Below are 23,790 nucleotides of genomic sequence, written 5' to 3' on the forward strand. Positions count from 1 at the left end.
TAGATCGCAGCCTCCATCAGATTATGTGGCCTTAAAACACACAACACGCAGGCCTCTTCCAATTAGCCATTGATGCTGGAAATGGTGACCAGACAGCTACCAATTTGCTCACCCCTGTAGCAGACTCACCTCAATGTTTGAATGGGCAATTAATTCCAATAACCAGGCCCAAAATTATGCTGGAAATGGCGCTCGAACAGTACTAGGTAGTTGCAGCAGATTCACACCACCAAACAAGGTTCTGGACTGAACATAATTACACTTAGCAATGTTTGAATTCCCTACACATGCAACACCTTGTAATGTAGATAATTTCAAACGCAAGTATGCGGATATCTGAATTTATGAATGCTGCAAGAACTTGTGCTAGGGCAGTGATATTAAAGCTAAATCCCAGTCACAAATGGATATCAAATCTTAGCAGAAATTGTCTTCCAAACCACAACAAAAACAGTAATGGAAGACTCCCCAAACCAATTCACAAGTACTTCCTCAGCGGTGATTTGCACATGAATACAAGAACAATTCTCCACAACAAACTTCTTCCAAAGTAACAGTTGTACAGAAATGGAAGACTCAAATTCAAACTAGAACAATCTCAGAAATTAATCTACAATACCTCAGCTGTAGATCAGATGTTTCCTCGGGACCAAACCCTTATACTTCAGCAAGGGCCACAGAATTTCAGAACTCAGAAAAGCTGCAGAGGCAACAAAAGCATATAAATATTCAAGCGTGCTTTTCCCAATGAAATGAGCTCTTACTTATAAGCTTTCGTTGGCAGAAGTTTCCATAAAACTCTAGTTCCGAAATTGTGGAAGTTTTCCAAAAGAACTCAACACTAGAAACTTTCCAACTTGCTTTTTAGAAATATCACTTAAAGTCATTATTATAATAATATAAACATTATTATAATAATGCAACTCAATGAATAATAAATAAATAAGAGCTCATGCAATTATTAGCCTGACCAACTACATGTGACGACCAACTGCCAAGCCACCCACTACACTGCCAAGAATAGCAACTACTTAAAATAGACTTACTAAAAATAGTAAATCCATAATTGAGACCCCCAAAATGCCTTGTCATCTCACGAGTGTTGCTATGGTGGATTGACTTGGCCAACTGCAGTAAGCTGCTAAAAATGGGGACATTACACACTCTCCGTAGAATCTAACTCTTGCCAACTAGAAGAGTCCCATGGTACATCATGTTGGGAAGGAGTCTGCACAATTATTGGTTTCCATTAAGGTTTCCTGCAGCCATTGCTAGCAATGAATGACAATGCAGAAGATCATGATATGTCTACAGATGTCCAACGATGGGAAAGACTCAAAGCAAATCATGGGTATTTTGATTATGTTAAGGATGAGCCTAGGGAAAAGACGGCTAGTGACTTGAGACTTTGTGCTAGAATCCAGAATTCCATGGTTGTTGGGGACCAACAATAGTGCACTTGGGGGGAATGATGGGCCTCCAAAAGGCCATCTTTCTTAGTTCTTTTTATCTTTCTTTCAAACAGTTATATTTCAAAGCATACATGAATTTATGGTTTTTAAGCATATGAACTTATGGTTTTTATGTATATGTTATATATCTGTGAAGACATGAAATAGAAATATGGATAGTTTAAAGGCATGATATTTGTTTGAATTCATGAATAGGAATGGTATAATGCAGTAGCTATACGTGCTGATAAATGTTTCCCTGCCTACGCTATGTTTTGGGTAGTCTTCCTCCTGAAGCCATAAGACTTGCAAGAGTGTTAATTGTAACTGTACACCTTTTTCCTAATAATGATGATAAGAATATATATGTATATGGAAGGTTGTGTGCGCATTGATTATTTTGCAAGATTTTATTGCGGGCATTCAAGGACCAACATTGTAGCATTGGAATAGTCAAAGCCAACCGTGGATTGCAAGACCTTCGCAAGCAGGGCAAATCAATTATTATTTTTTGTTGCATGCAACACGTGGATGTAGTTCCCTCAACATGCTATATTCTTGGAAGATGTATTCATGTTTAATGTTGTTTTTGTTTTGTAACTTTATGAATTTGTAATCAATCCTCATTTATGGATTGATCTTAGATTTAGGAGGTAGTTGTAAGTTTTCCTTCGAATAAACGATTGTTGTAACTTTTTAGAAGTTAAGTCGAAGGAGTTGAATGAGTTAATTTTCATAATAGAACTATTGTGATACAGTTTTTCAATCAGGTGTAATCTTTCTCCATAAATGAATAGAATGCACAATTCAAGTTTATATCTTTTATCTTGATTGTATTTTCTGTTCACTCATGCAAGGGGGCCCAATTAGTGAGTGAATTGTATTCATTTTCCTATTCATTTCTAAGTAAGGTAGAACTCTGCTACTCTTACAACCACTGATAACAGAATTGGTAGACTGTTCTTGCAACATAGGTGGTTAGAGTAACTCCTTCCTATGATTACATGCTTAGCTAGAGTAAATTCATTTACTGGTTTTAGCATAGTTTTCCTAAAGCTCAAGCATTTGAATTCCGTAGGTTAGTCTTAAGATTGAGAGAGTTTGAAGCATATACTTTATGAATGCCATTCCAAGTTTGTGTCCCTGGTCGATAATTAATTGAGACTGAATAATTCATTTAGAAACCAATTAGGGTATCCAATCCTGAACAGGCAATCCATTGTTGTAGGTTTTTGATACCATTATTTGGCCAAGCAACAGGCTAGGGTGGGTAAGGGTCCTAGTCTGTCTCTGAGAACCATTGGAGGAGTGAAGTTGTTGAGTGTACTTGCGGCGGCGTTTGACAGACTTGGAGTGATAGTGGTTGGAGTACCGAGCGACCGCTTCTTTCTTCGAGCAAGGGGCAAGGGCAAGAAGAAGGTCATGATAAGCTGATCAGAGGCTTGATGTTGTGGCAAAAGGAGTTGCGGAGTGTGGTCATAGAGTTGAGACGTCTCACGAAGGTAAAGTGCAGGACACCACTGATCAGTGTAACTAAAAAAAGTAGAGAGGGACCGATAGTCTCTAAATAAGCAATAGAATCTCGCTTTGATCTCATAGTATATGGGGCACCAAAAAACGAAGTGGGTCTTTGTTTTCGCCTCACCCAAAGTGCAAAGTTGGCATGTTTGGCCTTCGTCTTCCCTATCAAGGTGGTGTTTAGTTTGAATCCAAAGCCTGTGAGAACCGACATGGAAGGAACCTAGGGAGATAAGTAGAATGTGGCTCCAAAGATGAAACAAATAGCTTGGGCGAGAGATAAATCCATCTCGGATATCAGGAAAGTGCTCAACATAGAAGGCCATCTGTGGATGTAACCTGCCAGGAGGGTTATTCTAGGTCGTGTAAATATACCTTCTGTAGATGTCTAGTTTAAAATGCCCGTTCAACTCTTGTTGAGTGGGAATGAGGTGAGCGGGAGCATCCAATGAACACTAGAAAAGGGGAGGCGGTCAATCTCAATCGATCCCCTAGTTAGTTGACTTCGAAAATTAGAACTAACCACTTGAGTTGTTTCTTCTAACCTCTTCTATAATGAATTCAATTCCTTAATTTATTATTATGTTACTTACTTGACATTAAAGTTTTTTGAACACTTGATGTTGCATGCCTCTTACACATCAACTTTCTCAATTGTCCTTGACTAATGAAATATTGATGACCTTGAGTTATTGACATGGATAATAGATGAAGTCACAGATATGAATATATAAGCTTTGATAGGAATATCCTTCTTCATTGACTAATGTGTCTAATATGTGTGTTCCATAGTGGCATAGAATCGATAGGCTTTGATGTTCACTAATCTTAGATTTATCAATAATACACAGCATATTATTCTTATTAATGTTATCACTACTATTTTTCAGACTCTGGAATTCTCATCCACTTCTCCTAGCAATATCTATATAATGTCCTCTTGCGTGATATAGTGTAATGTCCCCTCTTCTAGTTTAAGAAATGAGTGCTGGGAACCCGCAACAAATCATTAGTACAACACAGAAAACATGTTTTACAATCCCAAAACATGTTAGAAGTGTTGAACCAGTTAAATACTTATCTTAATACTATCCCACTAACCCCTCCTAATCCCTTAGAAAGAAGTCTTCTCAAATCACCTAACCCTCTAATAATAGTTACTTCTCGATCAGGAAATCATCATGTGAAGAGTGCCTTTCCTAAGGCCTCTTGGGATCTTTGATTATACTCTGTTTAACACTACTTGGTAGAGATCCCACCTCTCACGAAGTCTCTTATCTCTAACATATGCGTATGTTTGACCACTACAATATATATTATCTTTAAGAGATTCTCTATAAATCTCTCTCTGGGAACTCTAATCCTTACATTCATTTGTAAATGCCCTCTAATCTCTGAGTTCCTTCTAGAGAAAACTCGACATCCTAAATGGATGTCCTCTACCAAGGGTCTCTATGAGAACTATAAATTCTCATCTTTGAAATGATTAACAATTCTTAAACGACATTTGTTTTATCAATATCAAAATGAGACATACCTATTTTGGTTCTATATCCTCAATCATATTCTTATTGTCTTAATTCATAATATTCTCTATCACTAATCTCTCTCCATAGTCTATCCGTCTTTTCTCCGCAATTGTTTTATTGGGTTTGATTCTTATGGGAAACTGCTTATCATTCCTATGAATTACCATGGTCTTCCCTCTCAGTTACGGTAGATGGCTTGATGCTTCTTTTTCCATGTGATACTTGTTCTGTTATAATTGCCTAATCTCTGTCAACCATAATTACTAATCAGATGTCTGTGGGGGCCAGCCTTTCACCATAGTTCCCCCTTTCTTGTACGATGCATGCATTTCTTTCCTTTAGTCTTTGACTTTTTAAATTTATTTGACCCTCCTTGATATGCTCCACTCTTACTCTGTTTGTTTTGTTTCGTAATTCTTTGCATGGGTGTCTCTCGATTGTCAGTGACTTCAATACTAGAATTGTTGCCTTTTGATGAAATATATCCACGTTAATAGGATTCATGCCTGCGTCCATTCTTTATATACTTTTGCGGTTTCTATATATCTGATCGGCTTCCTTCATTCACACAAGCTTCCATTCCTTCTTCTCTTGTTTCTAATTACCACCGCTCGACTTTATTCAAGGTAGTTTGTAATGTTTTCTTTTTCCAAATGCTTCGATCATTTGCATTTGTCTTATCCTCTATTCACGCCATATTTATCCTATTCGATGTCTTGCTGTTTGGGTTGTCCACGGTAGAATAGTATGCAATTTTCATCTCTCTTCAATGATTTGCGGATATATATCTTTGTTTATTGTTTGATGGATCTTTTTATAAACTGCATGTTCTACGTTCATGCTTCTTTCTTTGTTGATTGATGCATTACATCTTGCATGGATTAGCTCATCGTTTTGACACAGTTTATTTGTGCGATGGTCTATATGTAATCTTCCTATGCGAAATACTTCCCTTTAAACATATGTTTATATGCTCCACTTATTCTGAGACTCTTCATTCCCTTCAAATTCCCTCATAACCATTCACTCATGTCTTTTCAATTATATACTTTCCAACTAGGTGTCCCTTCTTAACAAATTATAATTTATTGATTGGTTTTATTTATGGGTGTATAGTTTAATACTCACATGAGGAATCATAATTCCTTTTCTATTACATAAATATGCTGTTACAAAGTGATTGTGAGATTTCAGAGATAAATATCGATTTGTTAATAGAGTTGTCAATGAACTTTATTTGTGATCCATGAATGGTGAATTTATTATTTTTTTGATTATTAGAATTAGTTGTTCACATTATTCTCATGATATAATCTAAATCTCTCTTTGGTATGGATTGTCAATTTCTCATCTTATAGATGTATTCATCTTTATACAATGAGGCATTCAATACTCTTTATATCATCTGATAGAGTTTGCTCGATGTAGTATTGCTCTTTGAGTGTTTTTGATATTCACGTAATTGGTTCACTTTCATGTTGTCTTGATGATGATGGTGAAAGATGTTAGTCTTAACTTCTTTATCTTTTCTTTATATAAAATAATATAGATCAATGCTCATAATATTGTATGATTCTAAAATGCATTGATTGTCAATCAATCATATTTGATATAGGTTGAGCATATATATGATATAAATAGGAATCAATGTAATTAAGAATTGATTTTATTTTGATCATTAAAAATATCATCTTATTATTATTAAATACTATAATTAGGGTTTCATATAGGGTATATGACATAGATTATGTCAATTTGCCATTATGTCAGTTCCTTATTTGTCCACTTAAGTGTTTGTATTCCTCCATTCTAATTTCCAACTCCTGCGATGATTATAAGATCATATGCATTCTCCTTATCGTTGTTTGATTGTGACATGATTCTAATTTGTGTGATATATGATATGTTGTTGTGAATAATTGTATATTTGTTTCTTATTACCAATCTTATTCCTGATGTCATGTTGTTTTTCGATAGTCACTCATCATGCCGCTTGTTATGAATAGATATATTCAGAATTTTACTTTAATAAGGTTTTATTGTTCCTTTACTGTTTATGTATTTTCTTGTAAAATATATTTTCTCCCAGTCGTTGTTACTTCAGCCTCCACTGCATGTGATTACAATATGATTTTACATATACCGGTGACTTCCCCTTGTCTATGTTTGACGTGGCTGCCTGATTTGCTATTGCCCCCGAAATGTTTGTTTTTCAACGTGCTTGGAATGCTTCAAACATGATATGGCTTTTCTATCTAAACGTTACTTCTCTCCATACTCTTTATTTGATCCATGTCTACTTCTATCTTCCCTTCTATTCATTTGCTCCTCTTCTCCTCCCCAATACACATATGAATCCACTTCTTTTTGTAGACGCCTGTTTGCACAGTGTGTACGGCATGAATAAGTCTATCTAAGATTGATGTAGAATAATCTTCTTAATATCTTTGGGTGGTGAATGGCTCTCATAATCCATTCTGATGTCTTTCCTTCCTACTCTCCTTGTGACTGAATTTGCATCCAATTCTCTTATACTCATCGATGATTATGATGAGGTGTGATGTTCAGAAGGTGTGTCCCTTCCTCCCGTACTGTCATTACTTATGCAGATAATCTCAAAAATAATTCTCTAAGTGTTAGTCTCGATAGGATTCCTTAGTCTTAAAGTTCTAGATATTGACATATATTATCAATATATATTCACATATATGGATTTAAGGTGTTGCTTTAGGTATTGATATTTATGTCATTATATTCATATTATAATATGATAACAATATTAAAAATTATCTTGATCATATTATTATATAATTTTTTTTGTATTGATTCATTATTATTAATATTTGAAATATTATTATCTATATCGTAAATTTGCTATATGATTTTGTATCAATCATAGATTTATTATTAATTTATTTGTTTAGTTTTAAATGATTATTATTATCTATTATTATTTATTTAATTATTGTCATCTACTTGTTGAATCTTCCTTTTTAGAAGCGAATGTCAAAATGGGGGACATGACAATAAGCTAGGTAGGTAGTAGAGGCAGCCATTTACGGAATCTGCAAAACCATGAAGGCAATGAAGAAATTAGATCAAATCAAAGATGGCCCCAAGCCTAAAGGGATGTGCACCAAATCCAACAAAGATAATATAGTATGGGGTGGACCGATGACATTTGATAATAAGTTGAAGGAAAATGTTTGCACATGCTCGATCAAGGCCCAATCTGAGTCGAGGAGGGAGCGACCCCACACCACAGTACCATAAATAAGAATAGGTCTGACTAAGGAGTCCGGAAGGGACAACTAAGAGGACGTGTCCTAGAAATGGTGTCCAAAACACTATCTCTCAACCATGGCAAGAAAGCCAAGTCCCTTGCTAACCTTGGACTGAATCACAGTTCTCAGACTAAATTGAGGCCCATAAAACTTGACCCCGAGATAAGTATAGGAGGAAGCACTCTCAATCTCCTAGCCCTAAAATTAAAAATGGAGGTGCGAGGTCTTCAAGTAGTTGAAGACCATGACCCAAGTCTTACTCAAGTTCACAAGAAGCTGACGTAGGTCACAAAAGGAAACAAGGTCATTGAGAAGTCTTTGAAGGCCATCGAGAGAGGAGGCCATAAGAGCCATACCATCAATGAAGAGGACGGCGATCAAGGCTTGGTGCAAGTAGTAGTCGTCCCTGAGGAACCAAGAGTCCTTGAGGAATTCCTCGAGCTCATCGATATAGGTGCCAGACGACATGGGCAAGAGAGGATAGCCCTACTTCACCCTTATAGTGCTTGGGGATAGGATCAGCGAAACCCTCAAGGGTCTCGAATTTGCCAACAACCATCTTGTAAAGTCTTATAATAGCTATCAAAAGAATCTGTGGAATCTCGATGTCTCTGAGCCTCTGGAAAAGGGCCACATGGGGGATTGAATCAGAGGCCTTACAAAGTCAACAAAATAATAATAGGCTTTCGCTGAGGGGTGTCAAGCCTCCTGTATAATAGCCTAGAGTGTCAAAATGTGGTCCATGGTTTGGTAGCCTATCTAAAACCCTAGCTAGCCTTTGGCCAGAAAAAGTTTCCTATCAAGCTCTCTAGATAAAATAGTGTTCAACACTGTGGCATAAAGCTTGGCAAAGGTGTGCCTGATCATAATAGTCTTGTAGTTGCTTGGGTTAGGATTCACCCTATCCTTATGTATCGGGTAGATCGCATGTCTCGACCAAGAATCAGGAAAAACGTGCACACCATTTTGTTAAAGAGCATGATAAGATAAGAACCCAAGACAAAACTACCGAGCTTGAAGAGTTCCACTTGGAACCCTTACTCATTTGCAGCTCTGTTGCATCTCATGAAATTGATGGCCTCACAAATCCTGGTGGGAGTGAATATGTGGCAATAAGGAGGGATAATGAGATAGACGGGGGGGCGGACCGGGAATATCGTAAAGAGAGGCGGTATGGGTGGTGAGGGAGAAGATGTTAAGGGTGGAGGGATGAGGAGGGTGGCAAAGGAAAAGGGTGCACCAAAAAGCTTAGGGTTATGAATAAGCGTGTCCCAAAAGGATCTTCTGGTGAAGGAAGCGGTGATAGGAGAGATGTAGCTAAGTGAAAAAGGGGGAGTTAGTAGCAAAGGTTGAGCGCAAAGAGCGGTGGAAGGTTTTACAATCACCGTCAAATCATTGGTTCATTAGGCAAGTATTCTGATGCTTGGTGCTACACGGGGGAGTGATATGGTGCGGGATGGAGAGTAGAGCCAATTCTCGAATCATGACGGCCAGTAAGTCAAACATGGAAGCAACTTGGGTAGAATCAAAGAACAAATCGGGGGAGATGAGTCGTCTGATAAGTCTTACTAGGTTTTGTCTTCTTTTCTCTTTTAGGACAACTAGATGAAAAATGACCAAGTTCTTTGCTAGTCCAACAAGCAAATTTTTTCTCACCTTTAGGTTCACTCATAAGCAATGCAAGTCCTTCATCAATCTTCTTATCTTCCTCTTTTCATTGTCCACTCTCTAGCATAATTTCCACTTGTGCTCAGACTCCTTGTAAGTTTACCTTTGTCTTTGTGTACACTAAAGGTTGTCTCTGTCCTTGTCACTTTGGGTTCTGCTTCAAAGTCTATTCAAATGTTTGCAACTTCCCAGGTAATGTTTCTTTGGTAAAATTCGTTGTTACAGAATAATTTCTTCAATGTTCTCAACTTTGTGTGCCTAATTAGGGGTTAAAGATTTCAATATCTTGCATGCTACTTCATCTTCTGTCATAGTTCCTCCACAACCCTTGATTCCTGCAATAATCTCAGATATTCTACCAAAATATGCTCTAATAAATTCATCTTCCATCATCTTAGCATTATCCAACATATTCTTCCAATTTTGTAATCTAGATTTCTTTGCAAATTTATCTCCTTCAAATAAATTTTGTAATTTATAACCCAAATTCCATTCCAAGATATAAACCTTTTACCTTAACATACTCTAGTTTAGGAAGAGCTAATAACAATGCTTTTCTAGCATACATATTGTACATGAATAGATCCTTGTCTTCCTTTGTGCAGTTCTCTAAATCTTTCTCCTCAATAACATCCTTTTTTTCCCATGTAACTAACCAGTAGTTTGCTTCTATGCATAGCAAGTGAGTCTTCTTCCTGTCTTTCCGTTTGTCATAGTTCACTCTGAACATCAAACTTTCTTTCTTGAAAGTAGCCATGGATCTCCTTAAGCCATTAAACTTTCTCTTCAAGGACCTGATGCATTGATACAAATTGCTAGAAAGTAAAATCCATTAATATAACTGAGAGGGAAGGGGCAGGGGGTGATTCAATTGTGCACTTTTAAACAATTTCCTGCCCAACTATGGATATCATCATTTACAGATCTTAAACTTGTATATAATAGTAAACTGAAAAGTAAAACCACACACAACATAAAGAAACTCATAACACCATATTTTGTTAACTACGGAAACTGTGGCCAAGGGAAAACCTCGGTGGGGATGGTACCTACAAAATGATCCACTAATCAAAAGTATCTTGTGAAAGATATTGACCCTACTAGGAGTCTATTACATCAGTATAGTGTATTTGTACTTATAAGAGGACTAAGCCTTGTTAGAAGCCTCAACCTTGTTACGAGTTGTTATTACAATACAAAATACAAGTTGAGCCCATAGCCCAAACATGCATATACAACTTTACAAGTTATATGAATAGATACAACCTTGATTGTGCTGATATCTTCAATATTTGATTTGTCCTTGTAGTTCCACTTCGCAAAACATCACACAACTATTCTGCTCTGCTGATATCATAAATTTTGTATCTATACAGTAAATACAAAGTGTGCATATAGCAATCATATCATTAAAACACAATTGACAACTTCGAAAAACAAAAAGATCTTCTCTTTATACCAAAAGCATTGATTTGTCAGCTTTATCCTTTTCCACACGTTATCAAACCTGACATTAATTTCTTCCATGTAAGAGTTAACCTCTAATATGTCGGCCCAACATTGTCAAGCAATTATTTTGACAAGTCAAAACTATTCCTTAACCAAAAACTCGGTATCCTGACTATTACTTTGTTCTGCATGGTTCAACCTGTCGCTAAAAAACTTCCCAAAACATAGTCAAATCATAACAAACTTTAGCGGCCTTGCACACATCATCTGTGATGTCCATACTATCTTTCTCTAAGCTCGCATAACATAATGTGCCTTGTGTGAAGATCACCAAATGAAAAAGTAAGACTGTTGCCTATTAACCAATATTATACTTCAACAAATTTTGAAGTATCCTTTACCCAAACTTATCCTTTGACTTTGCTACCTTAAAAACTGTATTATGTTGCCATTAATGACAACCCTAACAACTATCCTTAGCCAAATTGCCAACAATCTCCTTTGACATTGATGGCACCGCAAGGGAAAAATTGGCCAAGTATAACTCCATACTCGAAAATCTTCAAAAATTTGGCTAAAATCAAAGTTTGAACTTGTGGATCTTTATCATCACTTATATCATCATACTTATTTTTTATACTCCCCCTTAGATCATACCGTATATTATTACTGCCCTTACTATATACATAGTAAACTGTACATACCTTACTTTGATTTTATCTCTTTCTCGCCCCCTTTGACATCAATGACAAAGGTGAGACAGAACTTATATACATGTCAAAATTTGATCTTCAACTTCTTTATTGTGAATTTGTGCCCAAAAGTGCAATGCAATGTGCACAATTGGTCTTCATATTTGCAAATTTTGCATCCCAAGTAGATTTTACTATTTCTGCAACATTGACTACTGCACACAATCTGTATGCTGCTATCTCAGGTGCATTGAGTTAAGTGGAGGCAAATCTTTCATAAGGGTATCCAATTGTTTTTGCAAAGGGTCCATATTAGTGTTAGGTGGTCTCTTAATAGACTGAATATGTTCAAGGTTCTTTCTTTATGATGCTCTAACATTCTTAATTCATCATTTTCCTTACTAATTCTCTAATCTATCTTAATGATTTTCACATTACTGCTCTTCATCTCTTCAACCATTTTCTCAATTTCATCTTCCTTCTTCTTGATTGCTTTAGTGATGGAAAGGGTAAGTGTGCGCGCCTTAGCACATTCAACATATAATTCCGTACCCTCTGATATGCATTTCTCATATCCTTAATGCAAACATCAAGTACTGTTAAATCACCTCTGATATTGTCACATAAGTGTTTGAAAATTTTGGCATCATGTTCAGTTTGGTATCAATGCAGCTGAGAGAGCAGCTTACGGATTGTGTGCAGTAGTCAATGTTTCAGAAACAGTAAAATACTAAAATCTACTTGAGATGCAGAATTTGCAAATATAGAGACCAATTTTGCAGATTGCGTTGCACTTTTGGGCACAAATTCATAGTAAAGAAGTTGACCAAATTTTAACATGTCTATAAGTTTTGTCTCACCTTTGTCATTGATGTCAAAGGGGGATGGAGAGAAAATTTGTAAGGCATGTACAATTTACTATGTATTTAGTAAGGGGTAGCAATAATGTAGAGTATGATCTAAGGGGTAGTATAGAAAATAAGTATGATGATATAATGCTAATAATCCATGATTTTGACATTTTGATTTTGGCCAAATTTTTGAAGGTTTTGAAGTATGGAGTTATACTTAGCCAGTATTTCCCTTATGTTGCCATCAATGCCAAAGGGGGAAATTGTTGGCAATTTGGCTAAGAATAGTTGTTAGGGTTTTCATTAATGGAAACATAACACAGTTTTTGAGGTAGCAAAGTCCAAGGATAAGTTTGGGTAAAGGATACTTTGAAAATTGACTAGGTATAATATTGGTTAACAAGCAACAGTCTTACAGTTTCGTTCGGCGAGCTTCACAGAAGGTGTTGGCGCTAAAAATTGCATGGTCAATTTTGAACCCTGTTGAGAAAAATTAGCCCTATAAATGCTTTTAAATGAGATTGTACCCGGCTGTCCAGTTAAGACCCCTAAGGTGTTTAACGCTTCTGGCACCTTCCATTCAGCATGCCTAAGAATTTCGTAAAGTTAGATTGACTTTCTGAGTCTTTTGGCAAAGTCCTGTTTCAAGCATTTGTCAAATTTGCAATTCTGCCCTAGTGTCAAACAGCGACAGGAGGCTGTGTTTGAACCCGAATATCTTTTGTCCAAAATTGTATCATAACTCGCCATTTTGAGAGTACCTAATATCCATATCCAAAAACCTATGTTTCAGATTTCGAGTCATTTCGAGTCCGTTTGACTAGGTTTTGAATCCCTCAAAGTTGGTCAGTTACTGTTTTCATGCTGATGCACTTTACACATAATTCTGGGAAGCCCTGTTCGTGACATCATAACTCTTAATCCGTGATTGGTGAGATCGAATGGATTGTACCATTGTGTTGTCCTCCAAAAATACTCCAAGTGTGTCCGTTTGCAAGCCATGACGAATCCATTTGCACACTTTTCCAAATCAATTCCATTCGCAAAAATGCTTTCTGTCAGCATGTCCAGTTTGCAAATTTCTGAGTAGCCCACTTTGACTGATCGCCATTTGCGCCCAGTTATTCGTCATGAGCCCAAATCACATATTCATATTCACCTCATGACATAGAGCCAGTGACCCAGTTTTCATTTCCCCATGTGCTCATTTGCCTAGTTTTCAAAGCTAAATCCGAACCCAGTTTATTGTTTTTTGACGTGTTTGCTCGATGGTAAATCTGAGAAGGCAACTTTAATGGTCAATATCTTTTGACTGGGAATTCGTCATGAGATAAGATCTGGCAGGGTGCAAGAATGCAGAACCAAGATTCAGTGTGCCAGTTTTCAGGACTTGATCAAAGGTCTGGTTCAGTTTTTGAGGCCAGTCAACGGACCTCCTGACCCAAAAGTGACAGGTTGCAAAAAAGGATAAGATTAGTTTTTAATGACAAATTTTTGATCGAAGTTGATTCTAATCATTTCAAAATGATCGATAGATCAATTCAGCTTTTCAGTTGTCTGGGAACGAAATTTTTTTTTTAGTCGGACCCACTTGGGGCCCCCGACTAATTTCATCCGACTGAATAGAAGAGCGTAGGGAATGTACAGAGTGATTAATTGTGTCTCTGTGTAAGATTGTAAGCAAGATATCACTGGAGTCATGTTAATGATAGTATTGGAGATGGATGTCTTTTATTAAGTATTGGAAGCTGAGACCCACTATATGGGTAATGAGATTAAAGGAGATTGTGTCTTTAGCTCTAGACGCCATCCAAGCAAAGGACACAGGTAAATTAAGGGGATGTTTTCACTTGAAGACAAATACATGTGGTGTGATACATTCTCAGCATGATAATGAACATTATAGTTTTGAACCAAAATAGTAGGTTGTATTTATATAATGTTTGAAGGCACTAAACATAAGGTAGCGTCTATAAAAGAAAAACTCAATTTGGAGGTAGGCAGCGTGCCAAGGAAGAAGCAAAAAGAGTGCTCCACGTCTCAGCAATTGGAAGTTCTCACCAGCAAATTCTAAAGCCGCAGCCTGAGAGGACATCACAATAGTAAAAGAAGACCCCGTATCAATCAAAGCTCCAGCGTACAAAGAAAGCAGATCACACCAAATAAAAAAGAGACGTGTATGGAGCCGCCTAGCATGAGGTAGAAGCTAATAGAATGAGGGGAACTCGCAAGGAGAACAGAGGCAGAGGACGACCAGCATCAAAAGGCTGAAGGCAGCCAGCTAAAGCATATAGACGAGCCTCCCATCCATTAAACAAGTAAAGGAAAACTTGCGGTAAAAACAGAGCGGAGGAGCTTTTGGAGGTGTTTAGTCCCACATTGGGGATACTGCAGTCTTTATAGTAGTTTAAATATAACTTTACATGGTAACTTGTTGTATATAAGACACCACCTTTTGAAAGGTAGAGAGGCTCGCGTGTGGGACCCTGTGCTAAGTTGTACGGGGATGACGTCAGCGAGTTTTAAGTCAAATTTTGGATGCAAATTCAAATGTGATGACTTGGTGCCAAAAGGTCCAAATGCGCCCAGATGATGACAAGTGTCCCGATCGGAGGGTCATCGTTTCCTCGCCATACGAACATGCTCGCTAGTTAACTATAGCGAGATAGCGAGGCTGATATGGCAGGGGTGAGGCGAAGATGACATGGCAGCGAGCAAGATGATGATGTGGCGCCCAGCTGTGCAAAGCTCGAACTAGTTAAAAGATGACACGTGGCAGCTGGTCAAAGTCAGTTTGACCCCGGATTAAAAGGGCAAGGAAAAATTTGTAGAAAATAAAAAGTAATTTTTTATCTTTTCTGGGCAGTGGGTCACGTTCAAAATCTGCAAAGAGAAACATTTTCTAAAGTTTATACTTTAGAATTTTTAAAATTTTATAACAAATCAAAGTTACAGACCTGAACACTCTTAGCAGGGGAGTCATTTTTCAAATGGCAATTTCAGGCGCTTCCGGTAATCAAAATATGAAGTGTTATATATCGCCGGAATCGGGAGAAGACGAACTTTCCAAATCTGGAGTTGGTTTTTGAATAGGTATCAGTCAGTTTGAGCTACACGAGGTTTTCTATCAGATATTTTGGCAAGTAAAGGGTTTTCATCATTAGGCAAGGATATTTTGCAAGTTTGTTACAGATTAATGATGAAACAAAATCAGATCAGAAGGGATGAAATAAGGAAGAAGTTATTCAGTTACAGAGGATTGGATTTCAAGTGGACACCTGGCAATTGCATATCAGATCCGGGAATTCATTTCTTGCTATATCTTTCTTTCTTTCTTCATTTGTAAGGGTTCCAGTTTTTGCACTGAGAAACCATTCTTCAGCATTTCTTCTTGTATTGAACAGCATTTTAAGTTTTGCAGATAGTTCTTTTCTGTTAGGTGGTCTATGAGTTATTTTCTGTACATTTCATGTATTTGATTTCAAGGAAAACAAATGAAGTGCAGCAACAGTTTGAAGTTCAGTTTGAATCTTGTCTCCTGATTATGGCTCTGTTATTTCTTCTAATTTGTGATCAAAGAGCATGAATTAGGTTGCATTACATTTTGAAATGTATGTGGTTAAAATGTCTTGCTTATGGAACAAAGAACCATGTAATTGCTTGATATTTGTCACAGGGTTTGCAGATTTCATGATAGGATTTTCTGAGTATGAGATTCATTCTGTAGCAGATGTCTATTCACAAGGTGAAAGATAGATCAGGGATCTTAATGTAGAGATACGTTTGAGGTTTCCAGGAGATGTATGGTTATGATTCATTTAATTGCCCAATAGATAAGGCACTGTTCAGAGATAGGATCATTAAGTTCTGTTGTTCATACTTGGGTCTTGCTGTTATCAACATATTAAATCAATTTTCCCTTTTATGTTGAGAGCTACTCAATGTTAACCCACACTTAGCTTGCCAGTTTCATGAGTTATGTTCTTAGCTATTTCATGCTTATGATTCTTGGTTGAGTATAGAAGAAATAAGGGTTTTATCTGCTTCATATTAGATTCAGTGTATGCTTTGACAACTGGTACCATATAAAGAATCTACAGGTCTACCCACCTAGGTTTTGCAGAGCCTGAAGTAGAAGAAGGGTCATGCCTTATAGTTGGCCTGGTGTCTGAATGGATGTGTTGATAATGGGAGTTAGCTGCCCCTAGATGCATCTTGTTCTCATTAGGGTAATTGGAAATGGGTAACATTTTCAAACTCCAACAGAAGGCACATTATGTTATGCGGGCTTAGAGCTAAATAGTATGGACATCACAAATGATGTGTGCAAGGCTGCTAAAGTTTATGCTATGATTTGACTATGTTTTGGGGATTTTCTTAGTGATAGAGTGAATAACGTAGAACAGAGTAATATTTAGGGTACTAAGTGTTTGGTTAAGGAATTATTTTGACTTGTCAACATAATTTCTTGACAATATTGGGCCGACATATTAAAGGTTAACTCTTACATGATAGAAATTACTATGAGGTTTGATAACGCGTGGAAAAGAATAAGGCTGACAGATCAAATTTTTTGGTATAAAGGGAAGATCTTTTTGTTTAGCGAAGTTGGCAATTGTACTGTAATGATATGATTGCTATATGCACACTTTGTATTTATTGTATAGATGTGAAATTGATGATATCAGCAGAGCAGAGCATTTGTGTGATGTTCTGTGTAGTGTAACTTCAAAGACAAATCATATATCGAAGATATTAGCACAGTCAAGGTTTTGTATCTATTTATATAACATATAAAGTTGTACATGCATGTTTGAGCAGTGGGCTTAGGTTGTATTTTGTATTGTAATAACAACTCCTAATGGGGGTGAGACTTCTAACAAGGCCTAGTCTTGTCATAAGGACAAATACACTATACGGATGTAATAGACTCATAAGAGGGTCAATATCTTTCACAAGATACTTCTGTTTAGTGGATAATTTTGTGGGTACTATCCCCACTAGGGTTTTCCCTTGACCAGGGTTTCCATAGTTAACAAAACATGGTGTTATGAGTTTCTTTATGTTGTGCATGGTTTTACTTTTCAGTTTACTATTATATGCAAGTTTAAGATTTGTAAATGATATCCATAGTTGGGCAGATGGTTGTTTAAAGTGCATAACTGATTAACCCCTCAGCTATATTGGTGGACTTTACTTTCTAACAATAATTGCTAACAAAGACCTCAATCGCAGCTATACTCTTCAACAATGCACACCCATTTCTGTCCATTAAAAGCCTTGTCATTTTAGTTCCATGTATTTAATGTCAGGTCCACCCATGACAAGACAATTATGGTTGATGAATCTTGAGAATGAGAAATTTTGATGCCTGAAAAGAAAGAGGTATTATACAGAAGATACTAACAAACTGTTCATTGAAAACATGTGGGTCCATGTTGGCCAACCATAAACTATTGTTAAGAAAGGGACAGCTGATTGATCAACTTTTTTGGCTGGTTTTTGGTCTATAGTGTGGTCTGTGATGGACATAAAATTGACAGAGTCTACAATATACCATCCATATAAAAATGGACAGATGGTGGTCATCAACTGCATGATTGTCCACATACTCATTGGATATTCTTGAGCACAGAAGTAAACCTTGATAATTTCACTCCAATAGTTTTTGATTAAGTGGTGGAAATAATGGAGAGCAACCAGTTCCTCTCTATCAGGGAAGGCAAGATTGTTTCTACATCAAAGCCATTGGTTTATCCGAGTCTGAAATCAAATTTAACAAAATTGCCTCTATTGGAGAAACTTTCAGTAATGGGGCCGGTTGTTTCTTAAAGGGTATGAGTAACGCAAAGAACATCTTAGATCACCCAGGTGACAGTATTGGGCAGTGATGTAAATTTCCAAAAATCTGGAATTTTAGTGCTGCTTACAATTTTGGAACCCTTTCAGAGTAGAGTTTGGCCCAAGTACTCTGTCTCAGTACCTTGATAGATCAATTTAACACTCCTTCAAGGCACCTTAGCTATTTGAATTTCACGTTAGAGGCTAGCACTTTGATATTGACAACTGTCCATAAAAAATAAATAACCAAACATTTTGAAGGCAAGACTGTTTCTGCATCAAAGCTATAAACTCACCTGAAATCAAATTCAACAAAATTGCCTCTATACTATAGAAACTTCGGTATTGAATCCATTGGTTCTTAAAGGGGATGAAGAATCCAAAAAACATGTTAGTTCACCCAGGTGACAGTTTTCATCAGAGTTCTATGTATTTCCAAAAGTTTGATTTTTAAGTACTTGCAATTTTTGGGCCCTTTTGGATTAGAGTTTGACCCAAGGAATTTGTCTTAGCGCCTCGGTGGATCAAATTAACATTCTTTCAAGGCACCTTAGTTATTTCATGACCGAATATTTGAACTTTGAGCTTCAGTCGCAGGGTAGCAATTTGATAATGACAACTGAGTCCACCAAAAATAAATAACTTAACCAAAAATTTAGTGTTTTCCTTATTTGATTGCACATTTTGATCTGCAAGGAGCACTAAAGTGACATGTCTTTACAAAGTATGGCAACTTTCTTTGATTCTCACTGAGAACCCAAATTACGTTTTATAGCAGGTTTTTCACTTTCATATTGTAAAGCTACATTGAAGCATGGAGGTAATATAGAAGGCATACATCTCTCCTAGAGATTTTTCCCATTATACCGTGCACTTCTTCCAAAAAAGTCTACAGGTATTTAATAATTGCTAATTAGATTGCCCTTCATACTGTTTCCTTGTAGCTTACAATACATAAATTCTCTCAACTCCTCTATTGTCCCTTGAATCACCACTTAATTCAGATCAATATCAAGGGAAATGTATTAAATTTTGGTATCTACTACATGCTATATGCTTGTTTTGATGTATATGTGCCATATCAGGAAGGAAATAACAAAAAGACATCATTCTGTGTGAATATTAAATATCCTTTTTTATTTTGCATTTTTCTCCCATATTAACTCTATGACATTTAAAACTTACACATGATCCATCAGGTGCCATGAAGATGGGATGCAATAATGGATGAAGCAATCTTCTATGTGCTTGCAGAAGCAAAATTTATATCTACTGCCTTTGTGAAGTCACTCAAAAGGAAGGATAAGTTACTGAAGAGATTGCAGCAAAAGACTCAGAAGAAGATGATGAAAATAATAAACAATGAATCCATTTCAAGCTGAATAATCCTACGAATGAGGTTTGGCTATGGTCAGAACAAGTGATTATAAGAACTGTGCCCCAAAGCAAGTGCATTTCTCTGGAGATGATGCAAAAAAAAGGAAAATGGTGAAAGTATAAAGAAGGGAAAGTGCCTTAGATAACTGGAAGAGGTGAAATTGCAGCAACAACGAAAAGAAAATCAAAAGAAAGTTAAGCCACTGAACGGCAGAAGAAGAGGAAAGAAGGGAGAAAAAGGAAGAAGTCTACATCCAAGCTTGCCAAGGAAGCAGTTCCAAAGATTGAAGAACTCAATAAAATGAACAGAAACATGCCCTATTCTTTAGAAGAAGAAATAAAGCGAGAGACACTGAAAAATGACCACCAAAAGACTGGATGTAGATGTTGACATGGGTTGGGAAAACCAAAGAAGATGCAGTTAATGAAACTTCACAGTCTCAGGATGCTGCATTTGAGACGAGGGTGTAACTTGGTAGAAAATGCTGCAACAAAGGAAGTTCACTCTATTTTTGCAATTATCCTTTCACTCTTGAGAATCCCCCATTGAACTAATACCCCTAATTATAGGGGTATACAGTTGCAAAAATTGCTTACGTATGGTGCAAATGGATTTTACCACCATGCCAAGCACCCTTTGCAAACCAAGGTATCTTTCGTGCTAATTCTGTTGATATTAATTCATTGGGAAATTATGGTGAGTAGTATGTCATAATGCCAACTAAGCTATCATTCCACTATCCACGACATCTGGTCCAATTCTGTCTATCCCACCACACCCCAGTATCTCAGAATTCTTTTCTCCACCCGTGCTGGACCATGACCAACAATAATTATGATTCTGACAGGTCCATTACATAACTGTCGAGTTGGAACTTTTTAACTTGGGGTTGGAAGAACAAAGCCTTGAACATCATTTGAGGAAAAACATGAGATGAAACTGTCTGATAAGAACTAAGATGGAAGGAAGATTTCTGGAGCAGATTAACAGTCAACCATTCTAGTATAAGGTCCAGAGTCTACTGTTGTTTGCTCCACTGATGTTGTACGAAATGCAGAACAATGAAATGAAAATGAAGTTGATCAGATATGAGAAAATGCTGAGAAGGATAAATTGATCCAAAATGTTACAAAGGATGCCAGAAATGAGAAGCTGAAAAACATGACACCACTGTAGAGCTAATGAACTGTTCATAACCCATGCAAATTTTTCTATAGAACATTGTAGACTGCAGTGTAAATATGTTCTTGGAAGGCCCTTTCAAGAAATATCTACCTTGCAGTCTTCAACATTAATAATGAAGAAATTCTGTCTGTTTATCTATCTATCTATCTTGTTACTGTCTGTCTGGCTGCTTATCTGTGTGTCTATCTCTGTTTGTTTGTCTGTCTGTCTAAAAGAGACTTCTGAAATTTCTGATACATGTAATTTTTTTAATCCTGTATCTAAACAGACAACATTGGGAGGTAATATGAACAAAGCATTGCGGATGACTGACTGGGAGAAGCGTCCATTGAGTCCTAAGCAGGTATGAAGAGCTATTTTATTTGCCTGATGGGTCATTACTACTTAAAAAATATATACTCTCCATAGATAAATGGATTTGATGATCTTATGTATTCCTTTTCAGCTGCACTATGCAGCCCTCGATGCAGCTGTCTTGATTCCTATCTTTAATTTTGTGTCATGCCAACAATCTGCCCTTGGAGAGGTCGCTGATTGGAAATCACATATTGTAAGATCTCAATAGCTCTCATCCTATGCCAAGTGCTTTCTACTGGCATTGAGTTTTTCAGTTTACCTTCAATTTTCTTCTGAGTACTTTCAAGATGCATTTTACCATGCCAACAATGCTTGGCTTAAATGGTATAGAATCTTAGCGGTGAATTTTGTTTTGGTAATCAATAATTCAGAAATGCTTCAAATCCAATTGGAGTCACAAGAAGAACCCTAAAATGGAAGGGGAGAAAGATCCTTCAGAGGCTAGTCAAATGGATGTTAAAGCGGTATAGAGTGGGTTTCTTTTTATCTTAGCCTTCTCTAAATTTGAAGTTAATTGAAAAATGATTATTTATCTCTTACTTATGCAGAGCAGAGAATTAATCTACTGTTGACAAGAAATTCTCCAGTAGTAATTTATTTCCCTCAGACACAACTTTCAAATTTCATTTCCTGCAGGTTTACTCAAAATCTTTGGTTGCTAAAGATGAAATTCCGCATGCAAATGATGAATCCAATGCTGTGGATGCTCATGGTCGTGAAGCAAGTATGCTTGCAAGTTGCAATATGGATGTGTCATGCATATCGGAAGAGGAGTTAGTAAGTACTAATTTGTGAGAGCGATTATGAGAATAGATAAAGTTGTGGGGTGTGACTTGATATAGCTTTTGATTTTAGTATCTTGCCTCCCTCATTTTCTGGGCATGGTTTTCAGTCAACAAAAATAGGCGAGCTTTACGAGTATATAATATGCATGATAGATGGATAGTTTTTAAATTACGCTGTGATAATAGTGATCAGATTCACTTAGTATTTTTGTATTTGTGGAACTTCAAAACATCTGGAAAGGCAGCAACATTTATAGTTATGGGAGATCACAAATAATATCCACAACTCAAATTTTCAATGACGAAATACTTTTACAATACAGGCTGGCCTTTTTGTTAATTTGTAGTTTGGAATCAAACTTCGAAAATGTGCCACTTACCTAATGAAGCAACTATATATTTACTTTGCACCTGTGGTTTGCAGGTTTATGTATTAAAGTTCAACTTTGTTAAATAATTTGCAATAAAATACTGGACATGTTTTATCTAATGAGTATCTTTTATTTGAATGTCTGATGCTTGAAATTGACTTTTTCTATATTGAAAAGAAAGCCTTTAATATGGTTAAGATCACTTAAAATGCTCTAGCCATTGTCAATTGATACCTGAGTTCAAATCGTCTCGGCATTTCTGTGATTTTGTGCTTTTATATATTGGGAAAACTATGACTAGGTCTATACAAGTTGCAGTCTCCTGGGGTTACCAATGCCTGGACTTTTGAAGAGTGAGCTACAGAATTATGCTCAGAGTAAATTGCTTCCTCTACCTACTTACAATGTGTCCCAAACAACTGGACCAGGCAACAAAATGATTTATTTCTGTACTCTGAGTGTTGGAAGCATGGAGTTTTATGGGCATCTAGCCTACTCAAAAAGGGAAGCAGAAATTTCAGCAGCTATACAAGCAATTTCACACCTTTTCAAAGGTAATATGTCAGTGCTTTTTAACTGCGATGCGGTATTTAGGAATGTATATAATTTACAACCTCACATCATGTTTTTCTCTTTTTTTAAAAATATTTACAGGAGAAGATTGTGGGGAAGGGAATATTTGAAGCTATAGAGCTTATTCGTAACTTCTGTTTGGAGATCCCGCAGATGCTGGCAATATGGAGTTAATCAGAACATAAAAGACTCTGTACATAGATACCTTAATAATTTCCACATCTTACTGGACAGAAGTAATGTATGCAGCTCTATACTTACCAATTTGATAAACATCTCATTAATAATATTCGAGGATTCCTTGGAGACATTGAACCAGTGGAACTTATAATGAAAATTTGGATGCATTTAACAATTTAATGCTTCGGTTTAAATAATCCACCGTTATATAAGCATTGTGCTCGAATCACCATACAAGCTATAGAAAGGATCTTTGATATCATAAACATATTTATCAATAAATTTACGTTTTAGTGGAAATATTGTAAACATTTTTTGTGCAATTTTATTTCTTGATATTTATCATATAAGTTTTTTAGTCCCCAAATATAATTTTTATATCTGAAGTCACGATATTTCTGAGTTTTCAAAATGATTTATTTTTAAATTAATTTTTATACATAATTTCTTAATTTTGATTGGCTGACCCCCATTTTCATATGGGTAAAATTGTTTTATTGATACAAAAATTTCAGAAATCAAATTCCAGAAACTTCTTCCAAATCTGTGGAATGTTGCTTCCAAATATCTGGAATGCTGTTTATGTTGTTCAAAGTCCTGCAAGCTTGCCTTGTAACTAAGGGTTCATCATGGCTTCCTTCAATTCAAGCTCCACCCCTGTTAATAATAACCAAGTTT

The 23,790-nt window shown here is 36.5% G+C and overlaps 1 protein-coding gene across 4 annotated transcripts in view; it reads left to right on the forward strand.

Annotated features, from left to right (window-relative positions):
* LOC149533815 (uncharacterized) overlaps nucleotides 1–23,412 on the forward strand; it is a 199,487-nt gene extending 176,075 nt beyond the window's left edge. For 2 of the 4 annotated variants that reach the window (XM_089803633.1, XM_089803634.1), the window contains 6 exons: nucleotides 21,115–21,189; nucleotides 21,292–21,396; nucleotides 21,575–21,667; nucleotides 21,840–21,980; nucleotides 22,661–22,913; nucleotides 23,014–23,412. In XM_089803633.1, the coding sequence (XP_089659759.1) occupies nucleotides 21,115–21,189; nucleotides 21,292–21,396; nucleotides 21,575–21,667; nucleotides 21,840–21,980; nucleotides 22,661–22,913; nucleotides 23,014–23,042 (696 nt within the window). In that variant the 3' untranslated portion in view covers nucleotides 23,043–23,412. Of the gene's footprint in view, nucleotides 1–21,114; nucleotides 21,190–21,291; nucleotides 21,397–21,574; nucleotides 21,675–21,839; nucleotides 22,479–22,660; nucleotides 22,914–23,013 lie in introns of those variants that run through there. The other 2 variants (XR_016356781.1, XM_089803635.1) reach the window with 2 other exon arrangements.
* Nucleotides 23,413–23,790: the final 378 nt, after the last annotated feature.

This window comes from Cupressus sempervirens, chromosome 10, assembly GCF_028749045.1.
Source record: "Cupressus sempervirens isolate cs-2001-9-10 chromosome 10, ASM2874904v1, whole genome shotgun sequence".
NCBI lineage: Eukaryota > Viridiplantae > Streptophyta > Pinopsida > Cupressales > Cupressaceae > Cupressus > Cupressus sempervirens.